Source organism: Elephantulus edwardii, unplaced genomic scaffold (genome assembly GCF_000299155.1).
Source record: "Elephantulus edwardii isolate Elephantulus edwardi_28Jun2011 unplaced genomic scaffold, EleEdw1.0 scaffold00022, whole genome shotgun sequence".
Taxonomy (NCBI): Eukaryota; Metazoa; Chordata; class Mammalia; order Macroscelidea; family Macroscelididae; genus Elephantulus; species Elephantulus edwardii.
The window spans coordinates 21,228,928-21,254,594 of NW_006399772.1; the positions used below are offsets into that span (position 1 = coordinate 21,228,928).

A 25,667-nucleotide genomic window follows, 5' to 3' on the forward strand; every position below is an offset into this window, starting at 1 on the left:
ACCATGGCCTGTATCAGGCGCACCTTAGTCTCCAGAGAGACACCGTTGCTCTTGAGTACTTTAGAGAGGTCCCTAACCACAGACTTTCCCATCGCAATACTCTTTTTTTTATCGTCTCGCATACATCAGGTAATGTTGCTAGGAAAGCGATTCCTTGGAAGGGGGACATCATGCTTGGAAAGGTGGAGGTCGGCAAAAAAGAGGCAGAGCCTTAACCAGATGGATTGACACAGCTTGTGTAACAATGAACTTGGCAGATCATAAGGCTGGCATAAAATAGGACCTGGATTCAGTACGCTGTTCATGAGGTCGCTGCAAGCCATTGTTGAGTTCACAGAAACAACAATTTATTTCATTTGGGGCAAAGAGAGAAGGGAATTGGTGTGAGCAAACTGGCAAAATGTTTTATCAGGTAGTACTTTTAAAAAAATCTATCTGCAAGTCTGATTTAAATTATCTATAGATGAGCTAAATCTGTCCTACAGGTCAATTAAAAGAATCACTCTTTTAAATAGACTACATCCTTAATTACACGGAATTAAATGTAATTGCATATTCACAGCATGCATCATAATGTTAATTAGGGGAAACATTCTCAATCAAATATATTGAGGTATATAGCACTTTGGTTTTCTTTTTATAAGTGTGGGTATGTATGTGAGTCAGGCAAAAATCTAAGAACTCATAAAAACGTAAAGAAGGAGTGAAGTCTTACAAAATGCAGAGCAATCCCTTTTCTCTCTTTGGCATTACACATTTTGCTTAAGGAATCATGTTGGTGATGAGTTTAAACAGCAAACCAAGATATTAACAATTGGTTCTTAGAATTTATTTCATGTCATTAATTTAGAATCTACAGTAATGTTTTTCAGAAATTCTCATAGAATGTTGCTGTTGTAGTTATTTTTGTTGTTGGGTGCCATCGAGTCATCTACAACTTCGAGTGACCCTGTGAACAAGATTGAAGCCTTGACAAGTCCTGTACTGTCCTTTCAGTCTCCACCAACTTAAGCCCATCGTCGAGGCAGTGACTGTCAGTCCACTTCTTAAGGATCTTCCTCTCTTTCTCCAACCCTCTCCTTTACCAAACATCATTTAGAATAGGCATGCGTGTCTAGAATCAATGAGTACGGTTGTATATGGGCCCTTTGGCAATCAGCGAGTGCTTTGAAAAAAGGGATGAGCTCTCATAACAGCTTTAAGGCAAAAGAAAAGAGAGGGTGGAAAGCCAGGTCGGGCCGGACCAGAAGCATGACTGAGGGGACTGCGGACTGCCAGACACCCTGCTCACAGGCCCAGAGGGGGTTAGTGACTTTGACATGTGGGAGTGTCTAGAGAAAGGGGACTTAGTCCTGACGGAAATGTAAAAGTTTCGTGGGGAAACATGGTAATGTTTATTAGCCCAAACAGGAAGAACTAGATTTGAGAGTGAAGCTGGACAGCTCAACCCCAAACTCTGATGGTTATCTCTGTGTGGTTATCCAGAAAATAATGATGCACCCCAGCCTTGCTCTGGGGAAAGAAAGTGGAGATTGAGTGAACATACATCCTGACACCTTGAAGAGTTGTGAGGAGTTTACATATTAAGTGGTAATGTTGGCTAAATTATTCAGCTCTTGGAGAGTTGGAGCTTCTGAGTCTCATTTGCTCATATGAGATGAAAGGCTGGAATAAGATGATCTTGAAGACCTTTTCCAATTTTGTTGTGTACAGTTCTCTGAGCATTGCCCAGGATCGTAGTAAAAAACAAAAAAAAAGGGGGGGGGGAAGCCCAAAAAACAAAAAACACCACACACAAAAACAAACCCCAAACCCAGAAGCTTGAGAATCTCAGAGAAATGGATGCTATTACCAGTCCAGGGTGACTGGAGCAGCTGTGGCTGGCACCCTGGTGGCCCTGAGCCTCCGCATCCCTAAATCTAAGGGATGTGAGTGAGCTAACAGCTCAGAGGATTGCTATGAGTCTTGTTCCTGGAAATAGCCAGTGGGACGCCTGGCACATAGTACGTTCAGCGTAAAGATTGATTTCCTCTCTCCCTCCCTTCCTCCTTCCTCCCTTTGTTACCAATAAGAGAGGATTAGTGACTGGAACCGTCCCCGTGGACTCTTCTGTGGTTCCCCAAAGCAGCCACTGGGCCGAAGAAGTGCTTTCCTCCAGTTTTGCCCAGTTTAAGGAGCCCTACTGGTACAAGTGAGTGACCAAAACAAAAGAATAAAGAAACTTTTCGTGTATTCATAAAAAAACCATTTCGAAGATGTATTTTTAAATGAAAAAGAAAAGAAGCACAATGGGTGAGTGTTTGACTGTTAAAAGAAAGGTGAGCTGTTTGAACCCACTAGAGGCTCTGAGATTGAAAGACCTGGTGATCTGCTCCTGGAAGATTACAAACAAAGAAATCCTGCAGACAGCACTTAGTCACTAAGTGACTTAGTCACTTAGTCACTACTATCTATGACAAAGGACACTACAGCTCCTAGCAACAACACTCAGTTTTGCTCCAAGAAATAAGATGACTTTTTTTTTTTTTAAAGAAGCACAAATAGCAAGGGGCCCCTGGGAGTGGGTGATGAGGAGAAGCAGTACCATTTCCCTACCCCAGATGGACAGTAGGCATCAAACATCTTCACCCTTTGTCTTCCGGGGCCCCAAGTTAGACTGAGACAGAGTTCTGTTTCACAATGTTTTCCCTGTGCAATGCTCAGATTTTAAGACTTCCCGTAAAGTGATGTTCCACTGTTAAAACTCAAGACTCAGTTTCTGCCACCCTAGCCCCAGCCATTGAGTTTATCTTAGCAGGAAAGACAAGGAATAATCCTGTCTCCTGCGGGGGGTGCTGGAATGTTACTTTCCCCCGAACCTCTGCTGAATGCACTTTTGGGAAACATGAAAAGATAAAGGTTGGATTCCCTGGTTTGTGAAAGTTGAGTGCCATGCCACTTAAGTTGGACATGATGGTTCTTTTAAGGCCCCTAAGTTGCACAATTTCTGAAGCTCAAGCAGTTCTATAAATCTTATTCCAACATTGTGCAATGTTTCTATTCTTAGGAGTTTATATGAGGGATAGCAAGACACAACTTAATCCTCTTAGCCATTGAAGTGGTGCCATTTCAAGATCTTGTTGTTTTCTGAAGGATAAGTCTTAAACTACTCACTATAAATCTCAAATTAATCCTGCTACAGAGTTCTGCATTAATGTCTGTGTTGGTTAAGTTTGTATGTCAACTTATTTGACAGGCTATTTTTCCCCCTTAATAAAGGGGTAAAGTTGCTATTGAATCTAGTATAACTCATGGCAATCTATAACCAAAAGCCAAACTTACTGTCATCAAGGTATTTCTAACTCACGGTGACCCTCCTCCAGGTTTGCAAGCCTGTAAATCTTTACCAGAGGAAACTGCTGGCAGATTTCAACATTGATCTTTTGGTTAACAGCTTCAGCAGTTACGCACTGAGCCTCCAGGGCTCCTTGGTAACTGTTATTGTTGTGTTGTTACTGTTTGTATGTGTCATTGTTGAGTTGTGCCATCAAGGACTCATAGCGACTCTATGTACGACAGCTCTGAATCCTGCTCTATCCTGATCCAACCTCATTGTCTCTGGCAAACCTACCTCCCATGACCACAGTCACTGAGTCAGTCCATTTCATCCAGGGTCTTCCTCTCCTGCACTGTCCCTCCACCCTCCGAAGCATGATCTCCCTCCCTCTCCAAGTAAAAGTCCCTTGCAGCATACCCAAAATATGTTAGACGGAGCTTCAGAATCCTTGCCTCCAAGGAGCAGCCTGGTTTCACCTTCTCACCCAGTTATTTAATAGTACCCTAATCTAGATATTTGGAAGCAGGAGTGGCATCCACTTCCTAAATAATATGCCTCTGGCAACTCTGTGAACTTTCATAAATGTTGATAGTTGTAGAGGGGCTTCAGACCTTTTGTTCATAGGGTCGCTATGAGTCGTGCTCGAGTTGAAAGCAATCAACAAAAACAACAATCTAGGTATGACTGTGAAGGAATTTTGTAGATGCTGTTAACATCTAGAATCAGTTGACTTAAAGCAAAGATTATTCTCATTGATATGAGTAGTCTTCATCTAATCAGTTGGATGCCTTCAGAGAAAAATACTGAAGTTTCTAAGAGGTGAAGGAATTCTATCTACCCTGAAACTTTAACCCAAAATCCTACCAGAATTTTCTTCTTACTGGCCTGCCTTAGAGATTTTTGGGCTTGGCACCTTCCAAAATTATTTGGGTCAGCTCCTCGAATCTTCTTCAAATTTCTCAATGTAGGTATTTATCTTGTTGGTTTTGTTTGGAGCCTGATACAGTGCCCATCGAGTGTGGAGCAGACAGAGACACATACATTCTGGCCACGTTGCTCCCTTTCCAGCTAGTGCTCTGACACTTTGGGGGTGATGCTTGCATGTTACTCTAACCAGCCTGCCCTCGGTCATTGAGTGTATCAGGACTCCTCTGGGCATCATGCCTTTCAGCCCAACAGACCTCGGAGCAAGCTGGGTAGGGAGTAGGTTTTCTCTCTGATCACTTTGCAGATGCAGCGTTTATTCAGCAAGCTGTTTTTAAATACGGTTTACTGGGTGTGATACATGGCATTAGGGATCAATAGGAATACAGTGATCCCTGTCCTTTGTGGGTAGGAGACCACAGCTCGTTTACAGGAGGCCCAGCAGCACACAGGGTTGGTACATTGAGCTGTTAACAGAAAGAGGAGAATTAGAGTCCACCCAAAGATGCCTCTGAATAAAGATCTGGTGCGTGGCACCCAAAAAAATCAGCCACTGAAAAGTGTGGAGCCCAAATCTACTTTGACACACTGAGCTTTATGTGAGTCAGAAGTCAGAATCTATTACGGCATTTTTGAGTTTTGATTGGTTAGTTTTAAATTATTTACATTCAGAGTTGAAATACCACACCCAGCAAATTGTTTTCACATCATCCCCTCAAATAGATTCTACCTCTTTCTCCCACAAAGTTGGCTGGGTTCATACGATGACCCTTGTTTAGCACCGCCAGGGTCCTTATAATATCTCCACTAGCGCTGAATTCTGGTTCACGCTGAAGGCTTTAAAGTTCCTCAGATGCTCTTCAACCTGGAGAAGGAGATAAAGAAGGAACTAGAAATGAACAGTGAGGTACAAAGCCTGGCCCCTGAGGAATAAACAGTTTCTGACTGAGATCCTTCCCATGGCCTTCCATTTAAAATGAGTCTTTGACTGTTTGAAACAGCTTTACTTAGTCCTGGCTTAAATGGGCTTAGTCCTCTGCAAAATGAATGATTGATCACCAATACAAACCTAATTACCCACCAATTAATTGGTTACTATTAAATTTTTGGTACATCTCCATTTTCTGCTACTCCTCAGAGTAATCTATAGTAGTTTAGTAAAGAAGAGTGCTTAATCAAATAGAATTCATTTATGTATCAAAGAAATGTCTATAATGAAAATATTGCATTGATTATAGGAGAGAGCATATTAATGCATTGCCATTTAAAATAAAGTTAACATATCTTAAGTCATGTTTGCCATAAAAGGCACTAAGTGTGGGTAAGAACTTTGCATTCCATATGACAGACATTTGACTTTAAGGAAGAAGGTCTCACAAGTGGTATTAGCATTTGGCAGAATGAAACAAGTTCTGGTGGTCTAGTGATAAGAAGCTGCACTATAATCCTAAACAAAAAAGAACCAAAAAAAAACAAGTTCAAATCCACCAGCTGCTCTGAAGGAGAATGGTCAGTCTCCTCCCATGCAATTTACTGCCTCTGAAAACGTGCCGGAGGTCAGCTGTGGGTCTGTTCCAGCTCCACACACACAGCAACAACGACATGCTTGCCTAATACTTAAGTGAACTCACATCCACTCCCAACTCCTGGTGGCTTCTGTGCATAGCAGAACAAAGTGCTTTGTCTCCAGCACTCCCCCCTTGAGCAGCTACAGATCGCACGACTGTCACTCACAGGGTTTTCACTGCTAGGTTTTAGGGACTAGATCATCAGACATTTCTTTCTAGTCAACTGAGTCTGGAAGTTCTGCTGAGACTCATTCAGCATTATAGCAACACGTCAGCCCCCAATGATAGACAGGTGGTAACTGCACAAGAAGTACATCATTTGTCCAGGAATCCAGCTGCTCTCTTCCACGTGGAAGGGAGAATTCTGCCCTTGAGCCATCAGTGCCACCATGAGAAAACGATAGGAACCGGGATTTGGTAAATCGTGTGGACCAGGCGTCTCTACTTGGCTCCTTCCCCATGAATTTTCTATCAAATACTCCTCCCTGCCCTCCTCTTCACACAAATGTGTGTACACACACACACACACACACACACACACACACACACTCTTTTCAATAGATGGTTTAGTATGGCTATAACATCTTTTCTTGCAGGTGAAATCTATCTAATTGGACTTGTCTCTGGGACGTATTGCTTTCAATTTCAAGTTCTGTGTTTGTAGTGGGAGCTGTATGCTGTGCTGGCATGCACATGTTGAATCACTGTGTAAATTGTGATAAACCTTCCCCAGTTTTAGAATCAGTTCATGTAATAGTGCCCGGTGAAACCTGAGCCATTTTGGTCACAATAACTACTTCTTGTCTGCCTGGGGCTGTTTGTCTGTTTGTACAGTTATTCTTGCTGTTCCCCACCAAGCGCTGATAAGACACACTGGAGAGTTTCTTACCGGCTTCTTTGCATCTGGACACGCACTAATTCTATGGCCCTATTTTATTCCAGACGCTTTTGAGAAATTCCTCAGGCTGTGAAGTGCATAGCGATGAGTACCGGACGGAGTTTACCACAGCTTTGCAGCGAGTTGACTTATTTATGGGCCAATTCAACCACGTGCTCTTAACATCCATCTCCACCTTCATTAAGGGAGACCTCACGATCGCGAACCTTGGGACGTCAGAGGGTCGCTTCATGCAGGTAAATGCTTCCTGAGAATGGCTTTGGCTGTGTGATCTGGTTTCGTGTAATTAATGTGTTGCCATTTTACAGTGAGGTGTTTGCAAATACTATTAAGTAAATATCAGCAGAGAAATTAGAGACACAGATTGAAAGCCAGGCAATGAAGCCTGACCTTCTTTTATGAAGTGCATGCCCTACTTTTGTTAAGCTCTTCACGCCTTCGTTTTGAATGTGGTTGCTTTAATTTTGTGTCCACCATGATTTGGGTTTTGGGTTTTTGTAGGGTTTTTTTTCCCATTCATAATTTCTATCACATGATTAGAAAGAAAATTAAACAATTAAAACCCTTCTAAGCAATGTTTTCTTATTTCAAGGGAAGCTACAGATCAAAGGAGAGGTATTGTGTGAACTGTTCTCTCCCGGAGAAGAATCACATGATTGAGACACATTGGCAGAAGTCAGGAAGGGGTATTATTCACAAAATCCCGTTGTAACTCCAGCCCCTCTGATTTTGCAAAATTATGAGGTCAGACACAAAGAAGTTGAAATAATTTAAAATAAAAATCCAAATTTGTTAGCAAATGTTTTTCATGGATAACAATTACATTTTTATCCAAATGTTCACATTTCAGGCTTGATTGAAGTTATCTTGTTTCCTAGATACAGGAACCCTAGCATTTTGCAGAAATGAAAATGCTCTTGTGCTGAATCTGTTTTACTGCTTGGATAGCTACTGGGCAGTGCCTTCAGCAGGAGTTCATTCATTAGCAGATGCTTGATTAAGGCAAAATGACAATGGCATCTGTGAAAATGTTTCATTTCTATGAGTGCTAGAAAGGTATCTTAAAGACAGACCTTATTTCATAATCACCTGATAAAATTAATGTTCTTATCAAGCAGTGACTTCTGATAAACAGTCATGATGATGTTTTCCTGTATCTTGTCCACCTATATTTTCTGTATCTCTGGGTGTTTTTATGAAAATGCTTTTATCACACCTGTCTTTATAAAAAAAGGGAACTGTGGGCGAGCTCTGGTGGCCTAGTGGCAAGAAGCTGCACTGCAGTCCCAGAGGAGAGCCATTCACATCCACCAGATGCTCTGCTGGAGAAGGAGGGACAATCTCCTGTACCATCAGATCCTATTTGACGATACACACACACAAAATAATGTTGTTGTTGTTGTTGTTGTTGTTGTTGCCTGCGACTCATAGCGACCCTATGTACAACAGCCCTAAACTCCGCTCTGTCCTGTGCCAATCGCACTGTCTCCAACACTCCCATCCCAATTATCCCAGTCAATGAATCAATCCACCTCATAGAGGGCCTTCCTCTCCTGCGCCGTCCCTCCACCCTCCCAAGCATGATGTCCCTCTCTAAGGACCAGTCTCTCCTCACAACATGTCCAAAGTATGTTAGACAGTTTAGTTTGCTTGGCTCCATAGTCAACAGTCTTGGCACCAGCAGCCAGGAAATTAAAAGGCGCATTGCCACGGGAAAGTCTGCTGTTAGGGACCTCTCCAAAGTGCTGAGGAGCAATGGTGTCTCTCTGGAGACTAAGGTGCGTCTGATATAGGCCATGGTCTTCGCAATCACTTGTTATGCATCAGAGAGTTGGACAATGACCAAGAAGGATAGAAGGAGAATTGATGCCTTTGAGCTGTGGTGCTGGAGAAGAGTATTGAGAATACCGTGGACTGCTAGGAAAACAAACAGATTTGTTCTGGAAAGGGTTAAACCGGGTGGCTCCTTGGAGGCGAGGATTCTGAGGCTCCGTCTAACACAAAATAATAGTAAAAATAAAATTTTAAAAAGGGGAACTCTGATGCTGTAACCGTAGGGAGTTGTGCTGCTACCGCAAAGCGCCTGTCAGGCAATTCCAATCCACCAACCACTGCACGAGAAAAGATGGGCGGACTCCTCCCATGCTGTCCACAGGCACAGGAAAGACACTGGAGGGTCAAGCTGTGAGTTGGTTTCAACTCAATTGCAATGAGTTTGAGGCTTGAAAGTTTGGTTTGTTTGGATGTTTGGTTTTGTTTGGATTGTTTGTTTTTTTTAAAGTCTTTATAAAAGTCTCCAAATTGCTCATTGCCATATTGTAAAACCTGCTGATTACTTTTTTCCCCTGTATTAGTAGTGGACATGGTAGAATTATTTCCAAGTCATAAGACATGTCAGTAAAACCACCCTAGCTCAAAACTCCAGAGTCTTAATGACACAGCAGTTAAGTGTCCAGTTGCTAACTGAGACCTCTGTGGTTCAAACCCACTGTCCTCCTCCACAGAATGAAGATATCACAATCTACCTCATAAAGATTTACAGCCTCAGAAACACCTGTGGGGCAATTCTGCTCTGTCCTAGCTACCCGTCCAAGTTGGAATCAACTTGACGGCAATGAGTTTGGTGTTAGGTCATTGTTTTCTTTAGTTCAAGACTAACCATATAGTTCCTGTTATGTGGATATTTCTCCGCTGGTCTCCCCCACTCACATAGCTTCAGAATAAATTGCACTGTATCACTTCCTCCTCTGTCTCTCCCATCCCAACATCCTTACCCAGCAGCTTAACTGTCTTCACCATTATAATTCTATCCTGAAATCTCATGCAAAGCAGGGGTACACAGCTCCCCCCCATAAACATGCACTCTAATGTGTTTGGAACATGACCGGGAGCATCTAGGTATGCTTGTAAAATGTACAGTTTGTGTTTCTAATATACATTGATAGCAATTGTAGAACTCTAAAGAAATAGAAGAAAGATAAACAAAACTCACATCTCTTAACTACTGTGAGAAACTCATGACCTTGGTTCCTTTTATCTTTATTTCTGCTTTTCTCTCTTCTTCCCCCCCTAAATTATTACCTCACCAGTCCACTTTCATATTAATAACCTTTATACGGTCCCCTTAAGCTTGACACTTTTTTCCACATCAGAATATTCCTGGCCTAAGTCCAGACTCTAAAGTTCATACTGAAACCCCATTTCAAAACAGATTGCTTGAATAACAGTACATTCCCCTGCAAGGCAGATACGACCAGTGCAGTGATAGATCCTGCTTTAGACTCACTAGCACAGAAATGCTGTGGGACCTGCTTTACTCTTTCTGCCCAGCATTTTCCTAACACAAGTGATGGTGTGGCACTACCTGTATTGTCAAACCTTCAAAGTAAAAAGAAGTAGAAACCTATCTTAGGACGAACACTCGTGTCACTCTTTTGTTTTGATTTTCGGTGGTTTTTTCCTTTATCCGATCTGTACTGGAAACCTGCCTCATTGTGCTTTTCTGGCAGATGAAAGAAGCAAAGGAAAAAGTGACACAGAATCAGCCTTCAAGGCGCTCACTCACGTTTTACCAGGAGGAGCAAAGCAAATGCCTATAATAATAAAGGTGTCACATAGACTGCTCAAGCCCACAGAGACTCTTTCTCTCTTGATGCTTGCCTCAGAGAATTCTGTGCAGCTCCATTTTATATAAACAAGCCTAAAGCATTGGACGGATCAAACGGCGTGAACATCACTGAAATCCAGTGTGTTTACAGCACATAATGTTGGGGGAGGAGCCAGGAGTGTGGAGTGAAGATATAGGACCTCCCAGCTTAATCCATCCGATCTGTTACAACCGCCCGAGTTCTGTAATGTTTTGACTGCCCCAAAGTTCTCAATCTGCAGCCAGACCTTAGTTCCTCCAACTCATGTTCTAGTACATACAATGGCGTTGCTGTCACAAAATAGAATAGACTTTCCTTTTTCCTTTCCCCATGGCAGCTGCCGTACGTGAAAAGGAACAGAAAAATGATTTTACTTCCTTCCTACACTGAAGCCTTAAGGCCAGGCTGCTCTATGGTTGTGTGTTGGATTGGCTTGGGGGGTGGTGGGGTGTTTTTTTTTTGTGGATTTGGTTTTGTGTGTTTTTTTCACCAATGAGTTTGCAGCTGTTTCTGTCTTTCCTATTGTGTTTGTGTTCAGCTTTGGCTGGGAACACCAGTGACAACCCCAGCTGTTGGGCACAAAATGAATCCATTATTTCAGTGGTTATTTGATTAGGAAGAATTATATTGTTTAGCTAACAGTATTAAGTATAAGGAAGAGGAGACCCTTTTTTTTTTTTTTACCATGTTTCTAACGTTTTAAGGCGTGGAACTTATCCCATCCAGGTGCAGCTCTGTGCCCTTCTTATCCTGATGTGCACATACATTTCACTTTTTTCTCTCTGAAGGGCCACGTCCATGTAGCTCCAGCTTTCAAAGACAGGTGTTTGGTGGAGTCTTCTCTCTCCCATTTGTCTGATCGTTCTCTTGGGCCACGTTGAAGGAAACTGGTATGAGAAGCCACGTTGTGAGAGTGGAATGGACATAAGCAGCGAGAAGGGCCTTGTTATACACGATGAAGGGGACTCTTGGAGACGAGACCCAGGCTCAGGCTCGTGAGCTCCGGGTGCACTGCTCCGTGGGAGAGGGGAGGGACGTTCTCATGAAGATCACACGACTAATCACAGGGATTGCCAGCGTCTCCCCTTCTGAGCTCCTTGTCTAATCCACATCCCAAAACAATGCTTGCTTGATTTTTCTTCCTGCAGCACTTGTATAAGGCTTTTAATCTCTAAATGCAAAGCATTGCTATTAAAATACTTGTGCATGACTGTCAGGCCAGGAAGAGGGAGTGGATGGAGTGTGGAAGTGTGGATGGGGGTGCAGGGCCTTTTAAAGTCAAGTCTAAAATTTCAGTTCCCCAGACCCTCACTGGATGGCTACAGCATGTATTCCCCTGTGCCTGCTGACAGAGGCCACTGCCTGGGCATAATTTCAGGGCCACCGGGTTCTTGGGTATCATCCATCCTTGCTCTTCCTTCATCCCTGGTCCCCTGCCCATAATTTCTTGCTGCTGATACTACTCATCACCCATCTTTTGTCTCCCACTTCTCATCTGGACTGGTGGTGCTGTTAGCTGCTGTCCACTCAGTTCTGAAGCATGGCAAGTCAGGTGACAATTTTCCAGGCTACAGTCTTTACACGAGCAGGTTGCTAGGTCTTTCTCACAAGGAGCAGTGGTTGGATTCAAACTACTAACCTTAACATTGTGCCACCAGGGCTTCCTGTGCACATGGGCTCTTTTCTTAATTTGAGTCTGAAGCAAGAAACTTAAATAGGTCGGGACCACCGGCGAGGCGTCCTTTTCTCCTGGCCATTACTGATGGCCGTTGCTTGAAGGCTTGTTAGTAATCAGCAAACTTGAGAGTAATTACTTACTTCCAGTACAAAGAATCAATTCATCTGTCGACGACCTCCTATCTTCAAGTGTACCACCATCATAGCATGTCAGTGTTAGTGCCGGAAGCCTGTGGCATTTGAGTATCACTGCTATTTTAGAGTATATAGACACAGATTATCAGTATATCAATACTGTGTCAGGCAGAGACACAGCCTAATGCAGCATGAACTCAAATAGTATTTCTCCGTAAGGATTGCTGACTTACCTGTCTCCTTTATTAAAAACAAAACAAAACAACCCCAGATAAAAATGTTATCTGACTTTTTCTTTTTAAAAATGTGTACATGATTGCTTGCATTCAAGCCCAATAAAAGGTGGTGGTTATTATTTTTGTTGTTGTTGTTATGTGCCGTCAAGTCGCTTGCGACTCAGCAGTCCTATGTACAACAGCCGTAAACCCTGCTCTGTCCTGTGCCAGTCTCACTGTCTCTGACACACCCACTGAATCAATCCACCTCATAAAGGGTCTTCCCCTCCTGCGCTGTCCCTCCACCCTCCCAAGCATGATATCCCTCTCCAAGGACCCGTCCCTCCTTACAACATATCCAAAGTATGTCAGACGAAGCCCCAGAATCCTTGCCTCCAAGAAGCAGCATGGTTTAACCCTCTCAAGGACAAACCTGTTTGTTTTCTTGACATTCCATGGTACATTCAATACTCTTCTTCAGAACCACAGCTCAAAGTCATAGTTCTCCTCCTATTCTCCCTAGTCATTGTCCAACCCTCTGACACATAACAACTGATTGCAAAGACCGTGGCCTGTATCAGGTGTACCTTAGTCTCCAGAATAACACCGTTGCTCTTCAGTACTTTGGAGAGGTCCCTAACAGGAGACTTTCCCATCACAATATGTCTTTTAATTTCCTGGCTGCTAATGCCAAGAGTGTTAACTGTGGAGCCAAGCAAACTAGAGCTATGAACGATCTCAATCTCTTCACCATCCATTCTGATGCTGCCAATTGGTCCAGTGGTGAGAATCTTTGTCTTCTTGACATTGAGCCTCAATCCATATTGGAGACTGCAGTCCTTGACCCTCTGCAGGTGGTTATTATTAGATGCCATAAAATGGTGATGCTCTGCGTAAGTGGATACTGGATATACTGTGGATTGCCAGAAGAACAACAATTCTGCCTTAGGAGTGCAGCCAGATATTCCTTCAAGGGGAGGATGGTGAAACTTTATCTCACATGGTTTAGACATGTTCTCAAGAGGGACACGTCCTCAGAAAAAGACATCATGCTTGGGACAGTAGAGGCCAGTGAAAGGGGAGAAGACAGTGAGATGGACTGGTGCAGTGAAAGCAGTGATGGGCTTTCACACGGCGGAGCTTTTGAGAATGAACAGATCAGAAAGGCTTTGATGTGGGGTCATGATGGGTCAGAGCCACCTCAGTGGCACCTCACAATAACAACAGCTTTGTCTTTTCCTTTTTTGTTCTAAGCTTCTGTTATCCATTGACAATTTGTACTACTTCTCATATTTCACTTTTTTCTGTTTCAGAAGAACGGATTCCATACCTTGATTGAAACCCTAACTCTAGCTTTCTGATTTTCATTTCCTTCTAAGCAAAGACCAATCTCTTTTTTTGATACTGAACAAGATAGTAAACCTGAAGCAGACAAGAAGCAGGAGTCATCAGGAGAGGCTTGAAATGCAGAGCTTAAAATGCACATTAAACTCCTGAAAGTTATTGAACTTCTCAAACAGTTGGAAATACTATTTTTACATCACAGCTTAAGTGAGCTGATTACTTCCTACTGATGTATTTACACAATAGATGTGTCTTTTCTGTCAACCACATGCTAAACTCTGATCCAGGAACTACAGAGTACACAACACACTCTCTGTCTCCATAGGACACTTCATGGGTCACCCTCTGTCCCATGTTGGTATAGCTCTGTCCCTTTAGTAGAGGGACTGTCCTTTTCATTCCCATTTTCCCGTTCAAATCTCCATTTCTAACAATTTCTATCCTCTTTCCATAAGAATAAAGCAGTTCTTATTCTTAACCAAACTTCTCTAATTTTCTTTTAAGTTTGGAAAATCTAGATGATCCCAAAACCCTCTTCACTGCTGTTTGCCTAGAAATAAAACTGTATGTTTTCAGTTCTCATAAGAGGAAAATTTACTTTGATCTTTAATAATAGCAGGTTTTATGTTGGGCCCTTGAAGACATTTAGTCTCTTCTGTGACTTTCTTACGCACTGTTCACAGCAAGTCTTAAGTGTCATCTGATCTCAGGATGACCATAAGAACTACAATACATGTTTTCTAAGAGTCAGCCATCCAGTGTAGATGAGACAGCTCAGAACAATACACATCTTTGAGACCACAGTATCATCTCATTCAAAATGGAAAAAATGAACAATGCCAACAGGAATGCCCGTGGTTACTCAGGTCTGTCAAAGAATAGTAAAACTTGTCAAACACTGGCAGTACAGAGCATTTCTCATTAAACTCCCAGTCTTATAACCTTGTTGACTGTCTTCCAGTGACTCCTTAACGAAGTCCACTCTCACACATACTGTTGTCCCCAGCCAACCTTCAACACATTTGCTCCCAATCTTTCTTCCCTCTACGGAGCACAGGCCCTGAAAAATATGCTGTGTCTTCTCTGGCTGTATCTCCCATTGAGGATACTTTAAAAATAAAAGTCACCTATCAGGGGTCCATGGTGGCATAGTGGCAAGAACCTGTGCTGCGTTCCCCTTAATGGCACACGATTCAAATCCACCAGCTGCTGCATGGGAGAATGATGGGCAGACTCCTCCTGTGAGGGCCATCCCCTCCCACACGGGCCACCTCTTCCCATGCAAGCCACTTCTTCTTGTGCCAGCCATCCCCTCTGGTGTGGACCATCACCTCCCATGCAGACCATCGTCTCCCATGCGGACCATCTCCTGTGAAAGTTAGGGCCATCTCCTTCCTTACAGGCCATCTTCTCCTGTGCAGGTGAGGGCCATCTGCTCATGTACAGCTCAAGGCCATTTCCTCTTGTGTGGGCCATCTCTTCCTTGCAGGTCAGAGCCATCTCCTTCCTTGAGGACCATCTCCTCCCGTACAGATCAGGGCCATCTGCTTTCGTGTGTGCCGCCTCCTCCCTTCTGACTTACTGCTTCTGAAAACACACTGGAGGGTCAGCTATGGTTTGGTTCCAACTCGACGGCACAGAACAACAACAACCACCGCATCAGTGGGCCAGGACGAGGGCTGTGAATCTCCAGATGTAAACCATCTTTTTACTTAAAACATTTGGTAGGGAAATGCAAACCCAAACCACAATGAGGTACCACTTCTCATCTGTTAGGATGACTACTGGGGGGGGGGACCCTCATCCAGAAAACAACAGGTGTTGGCAAGGATGTGGAGAAATCAGAACCCTCATACACTGCTGGCAGAAATGTAATCTGGTACAACTGCTGTGGGAAACAGTTTGGCAATTCCTCAAAAGGTTAAACATAGTGTTACCATAATGATACAGCAGTTCCACTCCTGGATCTCCACTCCAGAGAATTAAGACAGGGAAAAAAAGCAAAAGATTATTCACAAATACTGACAGCAGCACTGTGCATCTTAAGCCACAGGGTAGAAATAACTCGTGTGTCATCATCAGATAAGTGGTTAGATGTGATATCTCTGTAAAATAGCACAGTCTTGAGAAGCAAACAGATATGAAGTATTGTAAATACTACAGTGTGGATGAATCTTGAGAGCATTATGCAGAATGAAAGAAGGATTAAATAAAATGCACGTATTATATGATTAAATAGAAAGCACCTATTATATGATTCCGTGTCTGTGAAATTCCAGAGTAGGAAAATAGAGAGAGAAATAAAGTAGATTAGTGGTTGCTACAGCATAGTAGATCAACAGAGAACTGCCAGAAACAAGATGGGCTTCCTAGAGGCTGTGGTGCTGTGGTCATCATTGCCAATGTCAGGTGGATCTTGACTAAAGAATAGAGTACCAGAAGGATGTCTATTTGTATTTTATTCACTATACAAAGGTCTTTGAGTCTGTAGATTGCAATACATTGTGGCTGACACTGAGAAGAACAGGAATCTTAGAATAGTTGATTATGCTCATGCAAAACCTATACCTAAACCAGAAAGCTGTTGTATTTATAGAGCAAAGGATCACTGCATGGGGTTCAAAATCAAGAAAGGAGTGTGTCAGAGTTGTATTCTTTCTTCGTATGTTTTCAGTCTATATGTGAGACAGATCATTCAGGAGGCTGGACTTTATGAGGAGGAATGTGGCATCAGGATTGGAGGAAGACTCAACAACAATATTATACAGATAATACACCCTTGCTCACTAAAACGGAACTGTTCGATGCAGGTCAGTTACTGCAATGTTCAATATGGATTTCATCTCAACATCAAGAAAACAAAGTATTCTCACCATGGAGCCAGTTGGCAGCATCATAATGTTGTTGTTGTTGTTATGTGCCGTCGAGTCGCCTGCGACTCATAGCGACCCTATGTACAACAGCCCTAAACTCCGCTCTGTCCTGTGCCAGTCGCACCGTCTCTGACACTCCCATCCCAATTATCCCAATCACTGAATCAATCCACCTCATAGAGGGCCTTCCTCTCCTGCGCTGTCCCTCCACCCTCCCAAGCATGATGTCCCTCTCCAAGCATCATGATAGATGAAGAAAAGATTGAGGTTGTTAATAATTTAATCGTGCTGATATCCATAATCAACACTCTTGGCACCAGCAGTCAGAAAATCAAAAGACAAGTTGCTTTAGGAAAGTCTACTCTCAAGGACATTTCCAGATTGCTAAAGAGCAACACCATCACCCTAGAGACTAAGGTGTGTGTGTGTGTGTGTGTGTGTGTGTGTGTGTGTGTGCGCGCCAAATCCAGGCCACGATCATCCCAGTTGCTTGCAGGCATCTGAGAGCTACAAAGTGACTACGGATGACAGAAGAATTATTGATGTCTTTGCGTTGTGGTGCTGGAAAAGAGTGTTGAACATATCATGGTCTTCCAAGAGAACACACAGGTCTGTTCCGAAGAGGGTGATACCAGGTTGTTCCTTGGAAGCAAGGATTTTGAAGCACCATCTCACATACTTTGGGCATGTTTCCAGGAGGGACCAGTCCCTGGAGAGGGACATCATGCATAGAAGGGTAAACAGTCAGGACAATAGAGGAAGACGCTAGATGAGATGGATTGATACTGTGACTATGGCAATAGGTTCAAGTGTGTCAGAGATGGTGAGATTGGCTCTGGAAAGGTCAGGGTGTAGAGATATTGTTCATAGGGTCGCTGTGGATCGTAGTTGACTCAAAGACACATAACAGCAGTGCAGGCTTGAAGAAGGTAAATCTGGGAAGAAATACGGAATAAATGCTAATGAGTACACTTAAAGACTCAAACTCATAGCAGTTGAGTCAGAACCTTCAATGCTGGCTTTGCGCTGGGTTTCCGAGGCTGTAGGCTGCCTGAGAGGAGATGGCCAGTGTTTCTCCTACAGAGCAACTGGTGGATTCAAACCGCCAGAGGAGTGTAGCCTTCAGCCCAGCAGCACTGCACTCTGTAGAATATGTGCCGTTGGAACTTTAGGGCCAATGCAAACGCCCTAAAATACATTTTGGTAATGAATGTCTCACTTTGTAAATACACTGAAAACAATTGAATTGTTCTTGTGTTTTATGTTCTGTTAAGTTGCTTGTGACTCATAGTGACCCTTTTTACAACAGCTCTGAATCCTGGTCTGTCCTGTGCCAATCTTATTGTCTCTGACACATCTACCCTCATTACCCCAGTCACTGAGTCAATCCATCTCATCAAGGGTCTTCCTGTCTTGCGCTGTCCCTCCACCCTCCCAAGCAAGACATCCCTCTCCAAGGTTTGGTCCCTCCTTGCAACATGCTCAAAGTATATCACACAAAGTTTCAGAATCCTTCCTCCAAGAAGCAGCCTGTATTCACCCTCCCTAGGATGAACCTGTTTGATTACCTTGCAGTCCCTGGTATATTCAATACTCTCCAGCACCACAGCTCAAAGCCATCAATTCTCCTGTCACCCCTCATAATTGCCCAGCTTTCTGATGCATAGCAAATAATTGCCAAGGTTGGATCAGACTCACCTTGTTCTCTGGACTGCTATCATTGCTCTTCAGTGCTCTCTGGAGAGGTTCCTTACAGCAGACTTTCCCAATGCAATTTGTCTTTTGATTTCCTGGCTACTGGTACCAAGAGTGTTGATGCAAAGCCAAGCAAACTGAAACTGTTAACAATCTCAATCTCCTCACCATCCATCATGATACTGCCAGTCAGCCCAGTGGTGAGACTCTTTCTTGTCTTAATGTTGAGCTTCAATGCATATTTAAGGCTGCAGTCTTTGACCTTCTGTAGCAAGCACTTCAAGTCCTCCTCAGTTTCAGCAAGCAAGGTTGTGTCATGCCCACTTAAAAAAAATATGAGGAGCAAAGATAGAAAGCAGATACCCCTATCTTATGTTAAATTTTATTCCCCATTCTTAAAAATAAATTTTAAAACAGTTTCATTAAAAAGAAAACTCTATGTACACATTGTAAAGATCTGACCTTTATATATTTGTGGCTCTTTCACCCAAAATCACTTATCATGTTCATGCATTGGGAGCCTGACCAGAAAAAGATTTCCTTTCATTTGTACATCTGTTTCTTCCCAATGTCCTATCACAGATAATCTGATCTCATAGCTGTAGCATCAAATACCTCAGACTCTCCTCTGCCTCGATAACCTCCAGAAAAAAAAAATAAAATAAGTGTGTGTTTTCAAGAGCATTAAGGAAAATGATAATTGAGATCTGAATATTGAAGGTCAGTCAGAGAAAATTGCCCATCTTCTACGTTATACTAATTGTTCTGGGATTGTCAGGTGATTTATCATAAGAATTAAATTTAAATGCTAAATTCATTTCTGTCTTCAGAACTGTCTCCATGACAACCAAGAAAAGCAGCTCTTGACTTTTTGCATTATTTCGGAGGCATTTTGAGAGTTAAACAGTGGTGGTTTTATTTCAAATTCCATCAATAAGAAAAAGAGAGAAATGAAATAGACGCATTCTTGCTATTTTATACCAGTAGGCAGGCATACCTGCAGAGCAGGGAAGCATGATCAACTCAAAAGGTGTTTGAATCCGGGATATGACCTGTGCTCAAAATACTAAATAATCGTTTCACATTTCCACACAGCCCCGCTGTTGTCTCCCATTTGTCCCCTTTTCTGTACAGAATGACACTTATCCTGGCTTATTATCCAAGACAGAGCTTTGCTAGCCCGCTGGTACCATTGTCACCGTGTCATCAAAACCTGGGCCTTTCTCCTTAGACGTACTTAACTTACTCCGCCAAGATTACTAAAAGGAGTATTTGGCAAGGCAAATGCATTGTGAAATTTATTTTAGTGCTTTGACTCACAAGGGGCTCCTGGGAGATTTGAGTTGAAGTTTTTTATTGGTACTTATTTCGAGTGTTTAGGGAGAGGCGGTGTTTTCTAGAGGTCAAGCACACAGACTCTGGGGTAAATAAAGCTCTCTGGGCTCTTAAGCATTAGAGCGAAAATTGTCAGGTTACCTTGGAGGAAGACAATAGAGCCCTCTCCATAGGCTCTTTGTGAGGAGATAAGGAGTAAATCAAATACCTACTTAAAGTACTTAATACAATGCCTGAATTAATTGCTTCTGATTATGAAACACACATGCGTACACACTTCAAAACCAAGGTCATCATCACTGATTTGGACACATGGTGATCTTCCATCCGGTTTCCAGGGCTATAAATTCTAACAGAGCAGACTTCCTTATCTCTCTCGTGCAGAGCAGCTGGAGTATTTGAACCACCAACACTCCGTATTTACATATATTCATACATATAAATTTGATGGTTCCCTAGGGAGTTTGCACATGGTAACACACCCAGCTGTGAGCCTGTGTTCTCATCTGCCACACATGGAGTCACAGTAAATAGAAATCAACTCCATAACAACTGCTGTTAAGTCTTAAGAGGGTATACACACTGTCAATAAATCAAGCATGCTGAGTTTCACAGGTGAAAGTGCAGCTTTATAAAAAGAGTGTGATTAATCCTTGTTGAGAAATGAGTATTTACATGACCTTCTGATACTTGATAAAGTAAATGATGATAACCCTTTGCCATTGAGTCAATTGCAGCTCATAGTAGGCCTAGAAGACAGAACAGAACTTCCCCGTAGGGCCACTTGGCAACATCCTGATAGACGGTAAAGAGATTGAGATTGTTAACAGCTTCAGCTTGCTTGTCTCCACATCAGTACTCTTGGTACCTGAAGCTGGGAAATCAAAAGACAAATTGCCCTGAGAAAATCTGCTGTCAGGATTTCTCCAGAGTACTGTAAAGCAACAATGTCAGTCTAGAGACTAAGGTGCACCTGAACCAGGCCATGGTCTCTACATTTACTTGCTATACATCAGAGAGCTGGACAGTGACTAAAGATGAGAGAAGAAGAATCGATGTCTTTGAGCTGAGGTGCTGGAGAAGAGTATTGAATAGACCATGGACTGCTAGGAGAACAAACAGGTTCATCCTAGAGAGGGTGAAACCAAGCTGCTCCAAGGAGGCAAGAACTCTTAAGCTCTGTCTGACATACTTTGAGTAGACCAGTCCTTGGAAAGGGAGGGACATCATGCTTGGAAGGATTGAGGGACAGCATAAGAGAGGAAGTCCCTCAATGTGATGCATTTACTCAGTGACTGGGGATGGGGGTAGGTGTGTCAGAGACAATGAGGCTGGCTCAAGATAGAGCAGAGGCTAGAGCTGTGTACAATGAGTCGCTCTGAGTCACAAGCGACTTGACAGCACATAACAACAACACAACATAGTGTTTTCTAGGCTGTAACCTTTATGGAAACAGTCTGCTGCATTTGTGGAGCATCTAATGAGCTTGAACCACTAATCTCTTGGTTTGCAGCTGGGTTCTTAAACACTCTGCCATGAGGTTGCTTATGACAGAGGAAATGCTATTAAAGAGAGTGAATGGTGAGGAGGGAAAGGTTATCAGGAGATGACTGTTACGTAGCAGGTCTGAATAGAAAGAGAGGAGGACACGGAATGCAGGCAGGCATCCCTAGAAAGGTTCACAGTGATGCGTAGTCTGCAGTGAAGTGGAAAGTATAGAATGAAGCGGAGAACAGCATAGGCTGCTTCTGTTTCAGTTTTCGTTTGTGCATCAGAGTTTTTGCTTTATTGTTTCTCACCTATAATGTGATTGTCAATAGTTGTGGAAATAAGAAGGAAAAAAAATGAGAGTACAAAAATTTTGCAGTAGTCGGCACCATAGATGAGCTAAGATTGCAAAATCAGATACCAGAAGTCTAGATGACTTGGACTCAGGGCTTTGCAGGTGTGATGTCCTAACACCCAGAGGGTTGTCATTGCCAAGTTGATTCCAACTCATCGCAGCCCTGTACGCAGAGCGGAACTGTCCCACAGCGTTTCCAAGGCTCATTTTTACAGAAGGAATCCTGGTGGCATAATGGTAACATATTAGATTGCTAACCAAAAGGCTGGTGCATGAAAAGCACTGGTGACTTTGAGAGAGAAGGAGGAGGAGCAGTTGCCTCCCATAAAGATTTGCAGCCTCAGAATCCCAGCGGAGGGTCACTATGAGTCGGACTCGCCAGCGGTGAATTCTTCTTTATGGAAGTAGACAACCACAGCCCTTTTCCCTGCAAAGCATCTGGTGAATTCAAGCCCCTGAGCTTTTGACCAGCAGCCAAGTGCTCAACACAGCTGTGCCACCAGGGTCCCTCTCAGAGGCCTGGTTGTGGGCCATCTCTTCTTCACTGTGCTCCTGAAGATCACAGATGCTTATTTGGCCCTAAACAACTATAGTTCCCCTCCTTTCCTGTCCTAACCAAGTGACCTCTGACCTGCCATTAACTTCTGTGCACATATGGGCAGCCAACTTGAAGAGAATGTTCATGAAGTGTTATGTCACAGGAAGGACACATGTTAAAGTGAAGGAGTCACAACTTATCCTTTATGGCTCCATGTGAGTCCTACTGGCATTCCCCTCTCGAAGCCGGTGGGACGTTTAGGGAATCTTCTCCGATTATTCCAGGCTTCCTTATTGTTCTGAGAAAAATTTACTCCTGGTTCCCCAGTTCAGTTTTGGTTTGAGATGTTAAAGCACCTAGCAGTTGATACTACAGATGAGAAAGCAGAGGTAAACAGTTCTTTAACTCATTCTAATCTCACTAATCTCAAACTAATCCTAATCTGGTTAAGGGAAGACCAACAACCAGATGACTTGACACAATGACTGCAGCATTTGGATTGTGAGGTGGCATGGGCTAGGACGGGGTTCAGATCTCTTGTTCATGTAGTGTCTATGGGTCAGCCTCAACTTGATGGCACCTAACAACAACAACAGTCTCAAAGGTGCCTGTATTCATCCTACAGTTTCATATCCCTAGCCAGCAAAGGCAATTTATTCCAAGATAAAAGGCTAGTAGGAATGTTGGATAATTTCACAAAGTCGGTGTTCGGTGCAGAGCTGTGCTCAGTCTCCTGCCTCTTCCTGTGAAAGCATCTTGACAGCCGATGTAAACTGACAACCCCTCTGCTCGCTGGTGATGTTAGAGGTGCATCCCCTCGGCTGTCGCTCATTGCGACCCTGCGTGCAGCCGAATGAATGTTGTTGTGCTCCTACGTCCTTCTCTCGACTACTGCTGTGTTTGAGTCCACTGCCGATTCCTCGTCAGCTTCATTTTACTCTGCTTGTCACTGAGTGTTGGTTTAAGCAGTAACGTGCACAGCTCATAACTGAAAGGCTGACAGACCTAACGTCTTTCTCCAGGAGGTTACAGCCAGTGAAAACCCCGAGGCGCTCAGCTCTGCTCCACCACCTACGGGTTCTTCAAGACATGGAAATCAACTTGAGGACAACCCTTGGTCATCAGTGATCTCAGTTTCTGGACAGTAAAAGTGGTTCATTTCATTTTTCCTTGAAGGAAGCAAACGGATTCCATCTGAGAAACATCTGAATGCAAAATGCCTAAAAGCAAGAATGATAAGAGACATCAGACTGCTTCCAAGGCATCGTTAAAGCTGTCAGGTTTTGCCATAAACTCAGGCCGAGAAGCAGAATAGTTCATCAGGTCAATGCAGGTGGGGTCTTTTGAGCTCAGAAAAATCTGTAAATGAGCCTTCTGAACAGCAAAACTGCATCCAAACCCAGACTCCCAAACCACCTGCATTACTTTTTCTGTCATGTCCAGGGAAACTGCCTCAGAGACGCTTCATGGAAGTGGGTTAAAAGTAATCCAGAATCGGAAGTACAGGACATTCAGTTTTTATATCCCTGAAACCTAGGTTCTTTTAAAAAAAAGGAATGATTTTTTATTTTATTCTCCTTCCCCACACATTTGCATGTGTACGGTAATTGCTGAAGGATGAGAACGTCTAATTCTTATCCCTTAGCAATTCCGTTTAGATGCATTTGTATATGGGCCATCACTTACCTGTTGAAGTGTTTCTTACAGTCTTCTCTTTACATCCTCTTTGTGTTAGAGTATCTCAAAGGCAAATCATATTGGAAAAGTGTTAAGTCCTCGTAAATGACTCTATCTTTTATTTACCATTGTATTTTCGTGTCTGCCACATCTCTGGTACATAATAGGTATTCAAGAGAGAAAGAAAAGTCTAGGATCCTTGTAAATATGAGTGGCGTCTTCCATTATAGTAAGAGTTTTGATTCCTCCACGTTCCAGGACAGCTGGAGGATTTTCTGCGTGTGTTGGCGGGTCTCCTTCCCTCAGACTCATTAAAGGATCACAGGCAAAAATCAGTCCTGAAGATTCAGAAAAATTATTTTCAGGGTAGAAGCCTGAAATGTACAAGATTGATGAACAAGGATTCGAACTGTGAGGCGGTTAGCTCACACACCCAATAAGCTCGCCTAATTGGGTGTGACCAAAATCATCTATGATTTTTACTTTGACTTTTGCTCTTGTTGGAATAAGGGTGCTTTCTTTTGTTCTTTTTCAGGTTGTCATTTCTCGGTCTGATTTGTCAACCCCTCATGTGAACTTCCGTCTGGATTCCCACGCTGTGTCCCCAGAGGTTGTGGTGGCATTTCCTCTAAACCAAAACAACTACACGCTGGTTGTCACGGGGAAGAAGGTGAGCCCATTCCCATGTGTTAGAGCCAGCATCGCGTGGCCCTTTGTCTTCTCTGTTCATCTTGGTTCCACCTTCCCTCAGTGAACGCCTTTCTTAAGTATCCCAGAGATCTTTCGAAATCAAGGGATAAAGGATGGTCTTTAGACCTGACAGAGATTCTCTTCATCGCAATCCCTTCCTCTTTTGGCCTCTGTTTCTCAATGAGAAAACCACACGCAGAATGTGAATTGCAGACCTAGCAGCAGATCGTGAGTGCAGACTGATAAATTCTGCAATTGTGTAGGGGAATCTGACTCCAGCCATTAATCCCTTTTCTCTGAGAGAAGGAGGTCCGTCTTGATGCCAGAATCATATATAAACTCACTTAGAATTTCCTGGGGGTTCAAGTGTGTGTTCCAGCAGATGAAATCATACCTCTTGTTATTTTTAATGCATCTCAGACAGAACAGAATGTCTCTACTAAACCTCTGATGAGAATCATCAGAACATCCAATACTGCAGTGACCACACATGTTTGTGTTTGCTGGGCAGTGATGTCCACTCCTGTTACATGTGCCAGCCATAGAGGGAAGCGGTTTGACTCTTTGAGTCATTTAATCTTTACTAATGATTTGCACACGTACGTAGATGCCGTAAAAGACTGTTGACAGGATCTTTTGTCTGTTCCAACCTGAAGCTCGGCCTCTCTCTCTCCGCAGATAACCAAGATCCCACTGGAGGGCCTGGGCTGCGAGCACTTCCAGTCCTGCAGCCAGTGTCTCTCCGCCCCTCCCTTCGTGCAGTGTGGCTGGTGCCATGACAAGTGCGTCCGGGTGGAGGAATGCCCTGGCGGGATGTGGACTCGGGAGATCTGCCTGCCCACAATTTATGAGGTGAGGTATTCCATCAGCAAACACAAATCCACCAAATAATGAAAAATGCCCAAGCTCAGTTGACTCATCAGCATCCCTGTAGGCGGTTCTTGGCACATGCCCCTCGCCCTGCACCTGCGCCGTTTGCCTCACACTCTGATTGATTCTTCGTTGGCAGTGACTTGCCGTCAGTGCTGTGTGAATGGAGAATCTGCCCGGTGGGCAGCACTGCTCACCAGCACCCACCCTGGGGCAGCTCCCTCTTGACTTACCTGCTCTGATTCCTTCAGCACCTGCTTTATATGCCAGGTGCCTCCTCACACATTGGCAGAGCCCTGAGCCCAGGCATGCTGGGGCAACAGGGCGGGCACTGCTTCCTGCCACAGGCATCGATGGTGGCCCTGTGTCTTCACAGATGAGTTGAGAGATAACTTCTCAAGGAGCTGTGGGAGCCAATGGGT

The 25,667-nt window shown here is 43.5% G+C and overlaps 1 protein-coding gene across 1 annotated transcript in view; it reads left to right on the forward strand.

The window, feature by feature from the left end:
- The window catches only part of MET (met proto-oncogene), a 126,245-nt gene that overhangs the window by 37,103 nt on the left and 63,475 nt on the right, over window positions 1-25,667 (forward strand). Inside the window, exons 2-4 of the mRNA XM_006882663.1 lie at window positions 6,751-6,942; window positions 24,221-24,355; window positions 25,054-25,227. Coding sequence (XP_006882725.1) covers window positions 6,751-6,942; window positions 24,221-24,355; window positions 25,054-25,227 — 501 coding nt within the window. The remainder of the gene's footprint in view (window positions 1-6,750; window positions 6,943-24,220; window positions 24,356-25,053; window positions 25,228-25,667) is intronic.